Raw genomic sequence first — 16791 nt, forward strand, 5'->3', positions numbered from 1 at the left:
TTATTCCCGTTTAGCCGGTGGCTTCGTCTTTGAAGACGGTTATTGCCCTTCCGACCTCCTTCACTTTTTTTTTTTTTTTAGGGGATATTCTTTTCCTAGGGAGACTTAGTCCTTACTAGGGGCTTCTCCTGGTCGGGAAGTGGAAGGTGGATTGGGTTCCACCTGGAATCTTGCTGGTTCCATGTCAGACTGTGGGGCCTTGTTTTGATAGATCATTAGGTCTATGGCCTTGTTGGGTGAGTTGGGTTGTACTTATACTCTATGGGGTGATGGCTCTGTCATCTTTACACTCGTTCCTGTACCAGTTTCGGGATCTTTGTTCCCTTGTATTGGTGGCCCAGCTGCGTTTGCAGGTCAGGATGCCAGAGCGGTGTATGGGTCACAGGATCCTTTGGGATGTGTGAGCTTACTGAGTCTATTCTGATAGCTCAGTCTGCTAGGAGATGGTTTTTCCTTGCTCCTTTCACAGACGGTTTCCTCTTCCTTCGTGTTCTGAGGGTATTCTTTCCTTCTCGGGGGACCTCGATGGAGGCTTTGTGTTCCCCTTTTTAGGGACTTGCTAGTAGGTCCGGCGGCTTAGGTTGCCTGGAGCGTGCCCTCTGTCAGGTTCTGTTTTGTGTGGTCCGTTTCTTGATGACTGCTTCTTCTTCCTTGAATGCTCCCTCTGTATAGTCCTGTTATGGACTCTGTTTTCTCGAACTTGGGGTTTCGCCTGGGTCTATTACACGCTCTTTCACGGTCAAATACTTGTGTATTCTATGGGCAGGCGCTGGGAGGACTTTGCCTCTTTAGTTGCGTTACATGCTTGCAGGTTGTGGGGAGACGTCTTTTTGGTCTCTGTGCCCGGTTTTTCCTGATATAGGCGTGGCCTCTTTCCCTGTTTGGGTTCATTTGGGTCTCTGTGTGCTGGGCCCACTCTTGGAGGTGCTGTTTTTTGTATTAAAGGGACACTGAACCCCAAAAAATTTTTCGTGATTCAGATAGAGGATGAAATTTTAAGCAACTTTCTAATTTAGTCATATTATCAAATTTTCTTCATTCTCTTGGTATCTTTATTTGGAATGCAAGAATGTATGTTTAGATGCCGGCCCATTTTTGGTGAACAACCTGGGTTGTCCTTGCTGATTGGTGGATACATTCATCCACCAATAAAAAAAGTGCTATCCAGAGGTCTGAACCAAAAAGAAAAAGCTTAGATGCCTTTTTCAAATAAAGATAGCAAGAGAACGAAGAAAATGTGATAATAGGAGTAAATTAGAAAGTTGCTTAAAATTGCATGCTCTATCTGAATTACCAAAGAAAAAATTTGGGTTCAGTGTCCCTTTAAGGGACTTTTCAGTTTCCTTGGTCCTCCTTTGTCTTGTTCCCCTTGGGGATTTCGACTGGTTCACCCTTCATTTGTGAGGGGTGAGTGGTAGGGGACCGTCTGTTGGGCGACTGTGTCTCTTGGTGGACTATTGGCTCAGTCATGTCAGTTTTGTGGTCTCTGGTTTGGCTCTGGACTGGCTGCAAGTCAGTGTCACTGGGGCTTTTCCTTGAAAAATTTTCTCGGCTTTGGTCGAAGTGGGATTTTTTATTGGGTAGAGGTTCAGGCCTGGTGCTCTCAGTATGGGCCACCTATTGTACCCTCCCGTCTTGGCATTCAGTGCCCTTTATAACTTGGGTATTGTTTCTCAAAAGTAATGAATGCAGCTGTGGTCTCTTTCCATTTAAGAATAAAAACATAAATTATGCTTACCTGATAATTTCCTTTTTCTTCTGATGGAAAGAGTCCACAGCTCTCCACCTGTAATTTTATGTGGGGCGTCCTTATATTCTTCTGGCACCTTTTTCACCCTGATATTTCTTCTACTGTTCCTTGTTCCTCAGCAGAATGACTGACTGTGGGATGAGGGGAGTGGGAGGAGTATTTAAGCCTTTGGCTGGGGTGTCTTTGCCTCCTCCTGGTGGCCAGGTTCTTTATTCCCAAAAGTAATGAATGCAGCTGTGGACTCTTTCCATCAGAAGAAAAGGACATTATCAGGTAAGCATAATTTGTTATATAATTATAAAAAAAATTTCTTCTTCAGCAAAGTTTGGTGCCAATGCCATCTTGGGTGTGTCTCTGGCTGTGTGTAAAGCTGGTGCTGCTGAAAAAGGGGTCCCTTTATATCGTCATATTGCTGACCTTGCTGGAAACCCTGAAGTCATCCTTCCTGTGCCGGTATGTATTGTGAGCCAAATAGTGCTCTCTAACCCTCTCTAGAGGTATTTTTAGTTCTTTCACCCTCCGTTACATGTTTTCTGAGAGGTACCCACTTAAATTATACCTCTCTTTTTCAGCATATCAAGCATGTTTAGAAAATAGCTTGTTAGCATAAATACAATATAAATAAATGCCACCATATTAGAGTGAATGTAAAGTTTAATGGGAAAGTGCCCAGTTTTTAAAAAAAGCTTAAATGTAAAGTGCCTCTGTTTTTAAAACACTAAACTTTTCCTTATGACAGTGGACCGGCAATCCTCATCCCGCAGCTCCTGCTTTAATTAGCACAGCAATGACGAATCTGGCTTCCTCCAATCATTGCGTGGCCTCACGAGCTGGACGCCTTTTGGTTGAACGCAATGATTGGAGGAAGCCGGATTCGTCATTGCTGTGCGAAGCAGCATAAGCTGCGAGAGGGAGAACGCCAGTCTGCTGTCATAAGTAAAAAGGTAAGTATTTAAAAAACAAAATGCTTAAATGTAAAGTTTAATGAATGCAAGTGCCCCTATTATCATTATTTTTTCAAACTGGGCACTTTCTCATTAATCTTTACATTCACTTTAATATGGTGGCATTTATTTATAAAAAGTCATTATTTCCTAAATATTTCAAACACATTATATGGTCCCACATGTAGCATGAGTTAACCTTCCTAAAACGGCAAAATGTTATTTCTTTCCTATGGCATGGAGAGTCCACGATTTCATTCTAATTACTAGTGGGAATTCAACTTCTGGCCAGCAGGAGGAGGCAAAGAGCATCCCAGCAGAGCTGTTAAGTGTCACTTCCCTTACCCCTAATCCCCTGTCATTCTCTTTGCCTCCAAGGGAGGATGTGCGAAGGTGTCTGAAGATATTATTCTTTTAATGGGTACTTTTCCCTGCAAGTAAGGATTGGGGCTATGCTGTGTGCATGTCAATCTCTTTAGTAAGGGTAATGGTGGCTTTTAGCAGTTAGAAGACGCGAGGTGGTCTTTGCTTAACTTCTAACATTATTGCTACCCCTCTTATAGAAAACCAGGGCTGGTTACTCTGTTTTTTCTTTTCTCCCAGGTCCCTGCCAGATGTGGATGTAGCTGGCTAAACCTGGAGCTGCTGTCTGCTCCACAGCAGAAGACCCTGGAGGGTAAGTCCTTTTATTTTACTTTAGTCCCTTCCCTTGGCAGATATACAGAGGAGTCTACGGTCTATACTGGCATCAGGGACAGGAGTGGGGACTTTTAACGGAGACTGGCTTTGCCTCCATTACCCTACTTAAGAGGGTCTGGGAACTTTTAGTTTTATCCCCGGCTGGGGATATCTGTTTATCAAGAGCAGCCTGAAATTAACCGGCATCTCCTTCATTGGATTCGGTTCACAAAGCCCTGGGGGGGCTGTAAAATCATCTCTAGGGGTTGGGATTATTATTCATGTGAAACCATCAACAATCTACACTCTAGCTCCTTAATAACATGTTCCTCATTTTCAGGCTACGTTGCCTGCGTTAAAACATGAAAGCGATTGCAATGCACGCCTTTGTTTCTCACTGCGGCGGCTTCTCAACCCAGGTATGAGAATACCACCGATTGGTTTAGTGAGTCTTTACTTTTCGGTGTGTTTTCAGGCGATCACAATGCGTTGCGTGCCATTTACACAGATCAGTTAGTTCGTTCTTTTACAGTAGCAACGATTCCTCAAGCTACTCTAGAGAGAATGCAGCCGTTATCTATCTTCTATTTTCCTGTGTTGGAAGTTTATCGTCAATGGTTTGGGCGTTTTCTTAGCCGGTATTAGGCTAGCTTTATTGGCGGTATTAGTATTCACGCCTTTAGCTCTGACCGGTTTTATTGTTGGGCGCCGCAATTTTTTAACTGTGCACTTCACCTCTAGCTTCATCTTAGGAGTTTCTTATATGGCAACTCTGGTGGGTGTTTTCCTGGGAACTTCAGGAATATTAAAGTTGTGTTTTACACACATTTACGGATTCTGCATTATTATGTTTGATGTGATGTCATAGTGCTGAATTCAGAGTTTATTTATACAGATTTTGCTTTTTTTTTTGTTGTTGCTGTAACCATATGTGTAATAGCCTACATGGTTCTCTGTATGGGTGATAGCCTGCAGTTTTTTAGTTGTCTAGTAGGCAATAAAATGTTGACTTTATTTTTTGTATTGCATAGCTTTTCAGTTTTTTTCCATATTCTCAAGGATTTCCTGGTATGTACTTGCCATCTTATGGCAGTTCATGGTAATTTATCTACTGTAGATATTTTGTCTTTCTTTCTCCAACATAGGTGTGTCCGGTCCACGGCGTCATCCTTACTTGTGGGATATTCTCTTCCCCAACAGGAAATGTCAAAGAGCCCAGCAAAGCTGGTCACATGATCCCTCCTAGGCTCCGCCTACCCCAGTCATTCTCTTTGCCGTTGTACAGGCAACATCTCCACGGAGATGGCTTAGAGTTTTTTAGTGTTTGTTGTTTATTCTGGTAAAAGGAGAGGTCAAAAAGCAACTTCTACCTCTCTCTCTTTTTGGATTAAAAGCATCATCAGATTGGCTTACGAGACTGCCGGACGGCAGCCTCCTGAAAGAATCACAGCTCATTCCGCTAGGGCTGTGGCTTCCACATGGGCCTTCAAGAACGAGGCTTCTGTTGATCAGATATGTAGGGCAGCGACTTGGTCTTCACTGCACACTTTTACCAAATTTTACAAGTTTGATACTTTTGCTTCTTCTGAGGCTGTTTTTGGGAGAAAGGTTTTGCAAGCCGTGGTGCCTTCCATTTAGGTGACCTGATTTGCTCCCTCCCTTCATCCGTGTCCTAAAGCTTTGGTATTGGTTCCCACAAGTAAGGATGACGCCGTGGACCGGACACACCTATGTTGGAGAAAACAGAATTTATGTTTACCTGATAAATTACTTTCTCCAACGGTGTGTCCGGTCCACGGCCCGCCCTGGTTTTTTAATCAGGTCTGATAATTTATTTTCTTTAACTACAGTCACCACGGTATCATATGGTTTCTCCTATGCAAATATTCCTCCTTAACGTCGGTCGAATGACTGGGGTAGGCGGAGCCTAGGAGGGATCATGTGACCAGCTTTGCTGGGCTCTTTGCCATTTCCTGTTGGGGAAGAGAATATCCCACAAGTAAGGATGACGCCGTGGACCGGACACACCGTTGGAGAAAGTAATTTATCAGGTAAACATAAATTCTGTTTTTACTGGAAAAAATAAGTCTTATTTGTCCCTTCAGATTAATTCTGGTCCTATCTAGATTGCAGGTTTGTCATTATGGCTCAGGAAGGGGAGACGCCAGGACCCCTTTCCCCGTCCCCTAAAAATAAAAAATAAAACGTTTTTCCTGCTGTGCGTGCCTAGGTATCCCCTCTATCCCCTGGGAGGATAGTTCGCTTATGACCTTTATGGATAAGGTATCTGGAAATTTAATTAAGATGTGTTTTCCTCAGGTTTGCAACGTCAACCTGTTACCAGTATTCAGTCTGTTGCAGGGACTGCCTCTCCTTGTGCGACTCCTTGTCTGTTAATTTTAGAGGAGTCTACTCTAGAGGAGATCCAGGATGGGATTTAGGCTCTTTATCTGACTTATTTTTATTTGTCATGCCAGAAAGCAGGTTGTAAGGCTGGGAGCCAGAATTTCTTTCATGTAATTAGCAAGAGTCCATGAGCTAGTGACGTATGGGATATTAGGGGTGTCAAAAATAATTGCCATTGCGATGCAGCCATTAACGATGCTGCTTCGATGCGGTGCAAGATCATAATCGATTCAGGGTCAGTGACGTCATCACACAATGTCACGTGACCCCGCCTCTCCCACTGACTGATGTGAGGGCTTAAAGTAATGGCAGACAGAATCAATCAATATTTACTCTATGTTTTTGAACATCAGCACGCTCAGTGCAGTTGTCTGACAAGCGGACAGCAGCCTCGTGTAACACAGTGAATATTTCCTTGTATTATCGCTTCTCTGTTTACTCACTGTTGCGGTCTCTGCTGCATGTTTCCTCTTTGTCAGACCCCTAGCCCAGCAGCAAACAAGCATTTGAGTGTTGCTATTAGATATAGAAAAAGTCAAGTTTTACAAAAGTATCTAATATCAACACTCAAATGCTCGTTTGGTGCTGGGCTAGGGGTCTGACAAAGAGGAAACATGCAGCAGAGACCGCAACAGTTAACAGGGAAGCGATAATACAAGGAAATAGTCACTGTGTTACACAAGGCTGCTGTCAGTTGGTCAGACTGCTTCTGCCCTGTCAGATCTCTCCTAGTCTTGAAGCAGGCGACACAGCAGGAGGGCTTCATTAATCACATTCACCCGGCCAGCACTTTTACCTCTAGGACAACTTATTGAAGCCGTTAAGTAAGTGGTTGGTGCAGCTGTTAATAAAGGTTCCGGTAAGAGGAAATTACATAGCATTCCTTCCCAGCTGCAGATCACAGAGCCGTAATAAACATGTTTAGAGTGCCTACATGATTGATTAGGTGACCCTTTATGTCAGTTAAGAGCCCTAATCATTAACGGTGACACTGCACTGCTCACACATACCATGCATTCCTTTCAAAGCTCTCCAATACCCAGAATACTAGTCTCATATGAGCTTAGGGAGCAAAATAACAGCTCATCTATGATCTAAGTGTAATATGTGACAGGGTATTGTATTGTAGTATAGTTGTGCTTTGTATGTGTATATAAATAAATGTATATTTCTTTCATGTAATTAGCAAGAGTCCATGAGCTAGTGACGTATGGGATATACATTCCTACCAGGAGGGGCAAAGTTTCCCAAACCTCAAAATGCCTATAAATACACCCCTCACCACACCCACAAATCAGTTTTACAAACTTTGCCTCCTATGGAGGTGGTGAAGTAAGTTTGTGCTAGATTCTACGTTGATATGCGCTCCGCAGCAGGTTGGAGCCCGGTTTTCCTCTCAGCGTGCAGTGAATGTCAGAGGGATGTGAGGAGAGTATTGCCAATTTGAATTCAATGATCTCCTTCTACAGGGTCTATTTCATAGGTTCTCTGTTATCGGTCGTAGAGATTCATCTCTTACCTCCCTTTTCAGATCGACGATATACTCTTATTTATATACCATTACCTCTGCTGATTTTCGTTTCAGTACTGGTTTGGCTTTCTACAACATGTAGATGAGTGTCCTGGGGTAAGTAAGTCTTATTTTCTGTGACACTCTAAGCTATGGTTGGGCACTTTTTTATAAAGTTCTAAATATATGTATTCAAACGTTTATTTGCCTTGACTCAGGATGTTCAACATTCCTTATTTCAGACAGTCAGTTTCATATTTGGGATAATGCATATGAATAAATCAATTTTTTTCTTACCTTAAAAATTTGACTTTTTCCCTGTGGGCTGTTAGGCTCGCGGGGGCTGAAAATGCTTAATTTTATTGCGTCATTCTTGGCGCGGACTTTTTTGGCGCAAAATTTTTTTTTCTGTTTCCGGCGTCATACGTGTCGCCGGAAGTTGCGTCATTTTTGACGTTCTTTTGCACCAAAAGTGTCGGCGTTCCGGATGTGGCGTCATTTTTGGCGCCAAAAGCATTAAGGCGCCAAATAATGTGGGCGTCATTTTTGGCGCTAAAAAAATATGGGCGTCACTATTGTCTCCACATTATTTAAGTCTCATTTTTTATTGCTTCTGGTTGCTAGAAGCTTGTTCACTGGCATTTTTTTCCCATTCCTGAAACTGTCATTTAAGGAATTTGATCAATTTTGCTTTATATGTTTTTTCTATTACATATTGCAAGATGTCCCACGTTGAAACTGAGTCAGAAGATACTTCTGGAAAATCGCTGCCTGGGGCTGGAGCTACCAAAGCTAAGTGTATCTACTGTAAACTTATGGTATCTGTTCCTCCAGCTGTTGTTTGTACTGTTTTGTCATGACAAACTTGTTAATGCAGATAATATTTCCTTTAGTACTGTTACATTACCTGTTGCTGTTCTGTCAACATCTAATACTCAGAGTGTTCCTGATAACATAAGAGATTTTGTTTCTAAATCCATTAACCCTTTAAGGACACAGCTTTCTGTTTGCTCAATTGTTTTATGATGGAAAAATTCCGTCATATGTCCTTAAGAGGTTAAGAAGGCTATGTCTGTTATTCCTCCTTCTAGTAAACGTAAAAAGTCTTTTAAAACTTCTCATTTTTCAGATGAATTTTTAAATGAACATCATCATTCTGATAATGGTTCTTCTGGTTCAGAGGATTCTGTCTCAGAGGTTGATGCTGATAAATCTTCATATTTATTTAAAATGGAATTTATTCGTTCTTTACTTAAAGAAGTCCTAATTGCATTAGAAATTGAGGATTCTGGTCCTCTTGATACTAAATCTAAACGTTTAGATAAGGTTTTTAAATCTCCTGTAGTTATTCCAGAAGTTTTTTCTGTCCCTAGTGCTATTTCTGAAGTAATTTCCAGGGAATGGAATAATTTGGGTAATTCATTTACTCCTTCTAAACGTTTTAAGCAATTATATCCTGTGCCATCTGACAGATTAGAGTTTTGGGACAAAATCCCTAAAGTTGATGGGGCTGTCTCTACTCTTGTTAAGCGTACTACTATTCCTACGGCAGATGGTACTTCCTTTAAGGATCCTTTAGATAGGAAAATTGAATCCTTTCTAAGAAAAGCTTACTTGTGTTCAGGTAATCTTCTTAGACCTGCTATATCTTTAGCGGATGTTGCTGCAGCTTCATCTTTTGGTTAGAAACCTTAGCGCAACAAGTAACAGATCATAATTCTCATAGCATTATTCTTCTTCTTCAACATGCTAATAATTTTATTTGTGATGCCATCTTTGATATCATTAGAGTTGATGTCAGGTATATGTCTCTAGCTATTTTAGCTAGAAGAGCTTTATGGCTTAAAACTTGGAATGCTGATCTGTCTTCTAAGTCTACTCTGCTTTCCCTTTCTTTCCAGGGTACTAATCGTTTTCGTTCCTTTCGTCACAACAAGGAACAAAAGCCTGATCCTTCATCCTCAGGAGCGGTATCAGTTTGGAAACCATTTCCAGTCTGGAATAGATCCAAGCCTTTTAGAAAATCAAAGCCAGCTCCTAAGTCCACATGAAGGTGCGGCCCTCATTCCAGCTCAGCTGGTAGGGGGCAGATTACGTTTTTTTAAAAGAAATTTGGATCAATTCCGTTCACAGTCTTTGGATTCAGAACATTGTTTCAGAAGGGTACAGAATTGGCTTCAAGATAAGGCCTCCTGCAAAGAGATTTTTTCTTTCCCGTGTCCCAGTAAACCCAGCGAAGGCTCAAGCATTTCTGAAATGTGTTTCAGATCTAGAGTTGACTGGAGTAATTATGCCAGTTCCAGTTCTGGAACAGGGACTGGGGTTTTATTCAAATCTCTTCATTGTACCAAAGAAGGAAAATTCCTTCAGACCAGTTCTGGATCTAAAAATATTGAATCGTTATGTAAGGATACCAACATTGTAACTGTAAGGACTATCCTGCCTTTTGTTCAGCAAGGGCATTATATGTCTACAATAGATTTACAGGATGCATATCTGCATATTCCGATTCATCCAGATCACTATCAATTTCTGAGATTCTCTTTCCTAGACAAACATTACCAGTTTGTGGCTCTGCCGTTTGGCCTAGATACAGCTCCAAGAATTTTTACGAAGGTTCTCGGTGCCCTTCTGTCTGTAATCAGAGAACAGGGTATTGTGGTATTCCTTATTTGGACGATATCTTGGTACTTGCTCAGTCTTCACATTTAGCAGAATCTCATACGAATCGACTTGTGTTGTTTCTTCAACATCATGGTTGGAGGATCAATTTACCAAAAAGTTAATTGATTCCTCAGACTCAGGTAACCTTTTTAGGTTTTCAGATAGATTCAGTGTCCATGACTCTATCTTTGACAGACAAGAGACGTCTAAAATTGATATCAGATTGTCGAAACCTTCAGTCACAATCTTTCCCTTCGGTAGCCTTATGCATGGAAATTCTAGGTCTTATGACTGCTGCATCGGACGCGATCCCCTTTGCTCGTTTTCACATGCAACCTCTTCAGCTCTGTATGCTGAACCAGTGGTGCAGGGATTACACAAAGATATCTCAATTAATATCTTTAAAACCGATTGTACGACACTCTCTGACGTGGTGGACAGATCACCATTGTTTAGTTCAGGGGGCTTCTTTTGTTCTTCCGACCTGGTCTGTAATTTCAACAGATGCAAACCTTACAGGTTGGGGAGCTGTGTGGGGGTCTCTGACAGCACAAGGGGTTTGGGAATCTCAGGAGGGGAGATTACCGATCAATATTTTGGAACTCCGTGCAACTTTCAGAGCTCTTCAGTCTTGGCCTCTTCTAAAGAGAGAATCGTTCATTTGTTTTCAGACAGACAATGTCACAACTGTGGCATACATCAATCATCAAGGAGGGACTCACAGTCCTCTGGCTATGAAAGAAGTATCTCAAATTCTGGTATGGGCGGAATCCAGCTCCTGTCTAGTTTCTGCGGTTCTTATCCCAGGTATAGACAATTGGGAAGCGGATTATCTATGTCGCCAAACATTACATCCGGGCGAATGATCTCTTCACCCAGAGGTATTTCTTCAGATTGTTCAAATGTGGGGACTTCCAGAAATAGATTTGATGGCCTCTCATCTAAACAAGAAACTTCCCAGGTATCTGTCCAGATCCAGGGATCCTCAAGCGGTAGCAGTGGATGCATTGTCACTTCCTTGGAAGTATCATCCTGTCTATATCTTTCCGCCTCTAGTTTCTTCTTCCAAGAGTAATCTCCATAATTCTGAAGGAATGCTCGTTTGTTCTGCTGGTAGCTCCAGCATGGCCTCACAGTTTTTGGTATGCGGATCTTGTCCGGATCGCCTCCTGCCAACCGTGGACTCTTCCGTTAAGGCCAGACCTTCTGTCGCAAGGTCCTTTTTTCCATCAGGATCTCAAATCCTTAATTTTAAAGGTATGGAGATTGAACGCTTGATTCTTAGTCAAAGAGGTTTCTCTGACCCTGTGATTAATACTATGTTACAGGCTCGTAAATCTGTATCTAGGGAGATATATTATAGAGTCTGGAAGACTTATATTTCTTGGTGTCTTTATCATCATTTTTCCTGGCATTCTTTTAGAATTCCGAGAATTTTACAGTTTCTTCAGGATGGTTTGGATAAAGGTTTGTCTGCAAGTTCCTTGAAAGGACAAATCTCTGCTCTTTCTGTTCTTTTTCACAGAAAGATTGCTAATCTTCCTGATATTCATTGTTTTGTACAAGCTTTGGTTCGTATAAAACCTGTCATTAAGTCAATTTCTCCTCCTTGGAGTTTGAATTTGGTTCTGAGCGCTCTTCAAGCTCCTCCGTTTGAACCTATGCATTCATTGGACATTAAATAACTTTCTTGGAAAGTTTTTTTCTTTTTTGCCATCTCTTCTGCCAGAAGAGTTTCTGAATCATCTGCTCTTTCTTGTGAGTCTCCTTTTCTGATTTTTCACCAGGATAAGGCGGTGTTGCAAACTTCTTTTAAATTTTTACCTAAGGTTGTGAATTCCAACAACATTTAGTAGAGAAATTGTGGTTCCTTCATTATGTCCTAAATCCTAAGAATTCTAAGGAGAAATCATTGCATTCTTTGGATGTAGTTAGAGCTTTGAAATATTATGTTGAAGCTACTAAGAATTTCCGAAAGACTTCTAGTCTATTTGTTATCTTTTCCGGTTCTAGGAAAGGTCAGAAGGCCTCTGCCATTTCTTTGGCATCTTGGTTGAAATATTTAATTCATCATGCTTATGTCGAGTCGGGTAAAACTCCGCCTCAAAGGATTACAGCTCATTCTACTAGGTCAGTTTCTACTTCCTGGGCGTTTAGGAATGAAGCTTCGGTTGATCAGATTTGCAAAGCAGCAACTTGGCCTTCTTTGCATACTTTTACTAAATTCTACCATTTTGATGTGTTTTTTTCTTCTGAAGCTGTCTTTGGTAGAAAAGTATTTCAGGCAGCTGTTTCAGTTTGAATCTTCTGCGTGGAAGACTCTTGCGTGGAAGATCCACATCTTGGGTAGTCATTATCCCATACGTCACTAGCTCATGGACTCTTGCTAATTACATGAAAGAAAACATAATTTATGTAAGAACTTACCTGATAAATTCATTTCTTTTATATTAGCAAGAGTCCATGAGGCCCACCCTTTTTTTGTTGTGGTTATGATTTTTTTATATAAAGCACAATTATTCCAATTCCTTATATTTATACTTCGCACTTTTTTCTTATCACCCCACTTCTTGGCTATTCGTTAAACTGATTTGTGGGTGTGGTGAGGGGTGTATTTATAGGCATTTTGAGGTTTGGGAAACTTTGCCCCTCCTGGTAGGAATGTATATCCCATACGTCACTAGCTCATGGACTCTTGCTAATATGAAAGAAATGAATTTATCAGGTAAGTTCTTACATAAATTATGTTGTTACATATAAACCTATAGCCTTTTAAAAGCATATCTATTACCTTAAATCTGAATCCATTATTTTTATTTAAAAAAAAAAATCTATATCACACATATCCTATGTTAGTTATGTATTTGGGACCTGCTCTGCTAAAAGTCAATCATTTATACACCTTGGTTCATAAACTGTGCATTATTCCCAGGACCATAATACCTTATATCCTAGAAACATCCCCTTAGCAATCCCCCTTTTTTTTTTTTAAAGCAGATAAAATAAAAAAGGGAGTTCTGACTGCTTGAATTTGTTAATGAAAATCATGGGCAGTAATCGTGATGCATCGCGATGCATCGTAGAATCGAATCGTTACGATGATAATCGAATCGAATTGTGAGACAAGTGAAGATGCGCACCTCTATGGGATATACATTCCTACCAGGAGGGGCAAAGTTTTCCAAACCTCAAAATGCCAATAAATACACCCCTCACCACACCCACAATTCAGTTTTTACAAACTTTGCCTCCCATGGAGGTGGTGGAGTAAGTTTGTGCTAGATTCTATGTTGATATGCGCTTCGCAGCAGGCTGGAGCCCGGTTTTCCTCTCAGAGTGCAGTGAATGTCAGAGGGATGTGAAGAGAGTATTGCTTATTTGAATACAATGGTCTTCCTCTAGGGGATCTATTTCATAGGTTCTCTGTTATCGGTCGTAGAGATTTCTTCTCCTACCTCCCTTTTCAGATCGACAATATACTCTTATATACCATTACCTCTATTGATTCTCGTTTCAGTACTGGTTTGGCTATCTACTATATGTAGATGAGTGTCTTAGGGTAAGTAAGTCTTATTTTATTATGACACTCTAAGCTATGGTTGGGCACTTTATATGTAAAGTTCTAAATATATGTCTTTAAACTTATATTTGCCATGATTCAGGATAATCAGTATTCCTTCTTTCAGACAGTTTCATTATTTGGGATAATGCATATGAATGAATATTTTTTTCTTACCTGTAAAAATTTTCAATTGACTTTTTTCCCTGTGGGCTGTTAGGCTTGCGGGGGCTGAAAATGCTACAATTTATTGCGTCTTTTTTGGCGCAAAAATTGTCATTTCCGGCTCCCTAATTGACGCCGGAAGTTTCTTCGTGGTTGCGTCATTTTTTTGACGTATATGTGTTCAGACGTTTTTTTGCTCCAAAAATGTGGGCGTCGTTTTTTTCGGCGTCACAGGATGTGGCGTCATACTTGGTGCCAAAAAATATGGGCGTTGTACTTGGCGCCAATAATGTGGGCGTCATTCTTGGCGCCAAAAAATATGGGCGTTGTACTTGGCGCCAATAATGTGGGCGTCATTCTTGGCGCCAAAAAATGTGGGCGTCATTCTCGTGTCCACCTTTTTTTCACATTATTTCAGTCTCATTTTTCATTGCTTCTGGTTGCTAGAAGCTTGTTCATTTGGCATTTTTTCCCATTCCTGAAACTGTCATTTAAGGAATTTGATAATTTTGCTTTATATGTTGTTTTTTCTATTACATATTGCAAGATGTCTCAACCTGAACCTGGATCAGAATCTACTTCTGGAAAGACGCTGCCTGATGCTGGTTCTACCAAAGTCAAGTGCATCTGTTGTAAACTTTTGGTAACTGTTCCTCCGGCTGTAGTTTGTGATAACTGTCATGATAAACTTTCTAATGCAGATTGTGTTTCCATTAGTAATAATCCATTACCTGTTGTTGTTCCTTCAACATCTAATGTTCAGGTGTCCCTGATAATGTAAAAGAATTGGTTTCTAAATCTATTAGGAAGGCTCTGTCTGTTATTCCTCCTTCCAGTAAACGTAAAAGGTCTTTTAAAACTTCTCATATTTCAGATGAATTTTTAAGTGACCGCCATCATTCTGACTTATCTGTTTCTGATGAGGATCTATCTGGTTCAGAAGATTCTGCTTCAGATATTGACACTGATAAATCTTCATATTTATTTAAGATGGAGTTTATTCGTTCTTTACTTAAAGCAGTGTTAATTGCATTAGATATGGAGGAGTCTAGTCCTCTTGATACTAAATCTACTAAGCGTTTAAATTCAGTTTTCAAACCTCATGTAGTTATTCCAGAAGTTTTTCCAGTTCCTGATGCTATTTCAGAAGTAATTTCTAGGGAATGGAATAGTCTGGGTACTTCATTTACCCCTTCTCAAAGGGTTAAGAAATTGTACCCTGTGCCATCTGATAGATTAGAGTTTTCGGACAAAATCCCTAAAGTTGATGGGGCTTTCTCTACTCTTGCTAAACGTACTACTATTCCTACAGCAAATAATACTTCCTTTAAGGATCCTTTAGATAGGAAGATTGAATCCTTTCTAAGGAGAGCTTATTTATGTTAAGGTAATCTTCTTAGACCTGCTATTTCTTTGGCTGATGTTGCTGCAGCTTCCACTTTCTGGTTAGAGGCTTTAGCGCAACAAGTGTCAGACCATAATGCTTATAGCATTGTTAAACTTCTTCAACATGCTAATAACTTTATTTGTGATGCCATTTTTGATATCATTAGAATTGATGTCAGGTATATGTCTTTAGCTATTTTAGCTAGAAGAGCTTTATGGCTTAAATCTTGGAATGCAGATATGACTTCTAAGTCAACTTTGCTTTCTCTTTCTTTCCAAGGTAATAAATTATTTGGTTCACAGTTGGATTCTATTATTTCAACTGTTACTGGGGGGAAAGGAACCTTTTCTCCAACATAGGTGTGTCCGGTCCACGGCGTCATCCTTACTTGTGGGATATTCTCTTCCCCAACAGGAAATGGCAAAGAGCCCAGCAAAGCTGGTCACATGATCCCTCCTAGGCTCCGCCTACCCCAGTCATTCTCTTTGCCGTTGTACAGGCAACATCTCCACGGAGATGGCTTAGAGTTTTTTAGTGTTTAACTGTAGTTTTTATTATTCAATCAAGAGTTTGTTATTTTAAAATAGTGCTGGTATGTACTATTTACTCAGAAACAGAAAAGAGATGAAGATTTCTGTTTGTATGAGGAAAATGATTTTAGCACCGTAACTAAAATCCATGGCTGTTCCACACAGGACTGTTGAGAGCAATTAACTTCAGTTGGGGGAACAGTGTGCAGTCTCTTACTGCTTGAGGTATGACACATTCTAACAAGACGATGTAATGCTGGAAGCTGTCATTTTCCCTATGGGATCCGGTAAGCCATGTTTATTAAGATAGTAAATAAGGGCTTCACAAGGGCTCATTAAGACTGTAGACTTTTTCTGGGCTAAATCGATTCATTATTAACACATATTTAGCCTTGAGGAATCATTTATTCTGGGTATTTTGATATGATTATATCGGCAGGCACTGTTTTAGACACCTTATTCTTTAGGGGCTTTCCCTAATCATAGTCAGAGCCTCATTTTCGCGCCGGTATGGCGCACTTGTTTTTGAGGACAGCATGGCATGCAGCTGCATGTGTGTGGAGCTCTGATACATAGAAAAGTCTTTCTGAAGGCATCATTTGGTATCGTATTCCCCTTTGGGCTTGGTTGGGTCTCAGCAAAGCAGATTCCAGGGACTGTAAAGGGGTTAAATATAAAAACGGCTCCGGTTCCGTTATTTTAAGGGTTAAAGCTTCCAAATTTGGTGTGCAATACTTTTAAGGCTTTAAGACACTGTGGTGAAATTTTGGTGAATTTTGAACAATTCCTTCATACTTTTTCGCAATTGCAATAATAAAGTGTGTTTAGTTTAAAATTTAAAGTGACAGTAACGGTTTTATTTTAAAACGTTTTTTGTGCTTTGTTATCAAGTTTATGCCTGTTTAACATGTCTGAACTACCAGATAGATTGTGTTCTGACTGTGGGGAAACCAAGGTTCCTTCTCATTTAACTATATGTATTTTATGTCATAAAAAAAATTTAGTAAAAATGATGCCCAAGATGATTCCTCAAGTGAGGGGAGTAAGCATGGTACTGCATCATCCCCTCCTTCGTCTACACCAGTCTTGCCCATACAGGAGGCCCCTAGTACATCTAGTGCGCCAATACTCCTTACTATGCAACATTTAACGGCTGTAATGGATAATTCTATCAAAAACATTTTAGCCAATATGCCCA

The 16791-nt window shown here is 40.5% G+C and overlaps 1 protein-coding gene across 1 annotated transcript in view; it reads left to right on the top strand.

Annotated features, from left to right (window-relative positions):
* The first annotated feature begins 1963 nt into the window (after nt 1-1963).
* Nucleotides 1964-16791, top strand: part of LOC128643512 (enolase-like) — a 53749-nt gene continuing 38921 nt past the window's right edge. The window contains exon 1 of the mRNA XM_053696358.1: nt 1964-2203. Within this exon, the coding sequence (XP_053552333.1) occupies nt 1979-2203 (225 nt within the window). The 5' untranslated portion in view covers nt 1964-1978. The remainder of the gene's footprint in view (nt 2204-16791) is intronic.

The sequence above is a fragment of the Bombina bombina genome, unplaced genomic scaffold (assembly GCF_027579735.1).
Source record: "Bombina bombina isolate aBomBom1 unplaced genomic scaffold, aBomBom1.pri scaffold_875, whole genome shotgun sequence".
Lineage (NCBI taxonomy): Eukaryota > Metazoa > Chordata > Amphibia > Anura > Bombinatoridae > Bombina > Bombina bombina.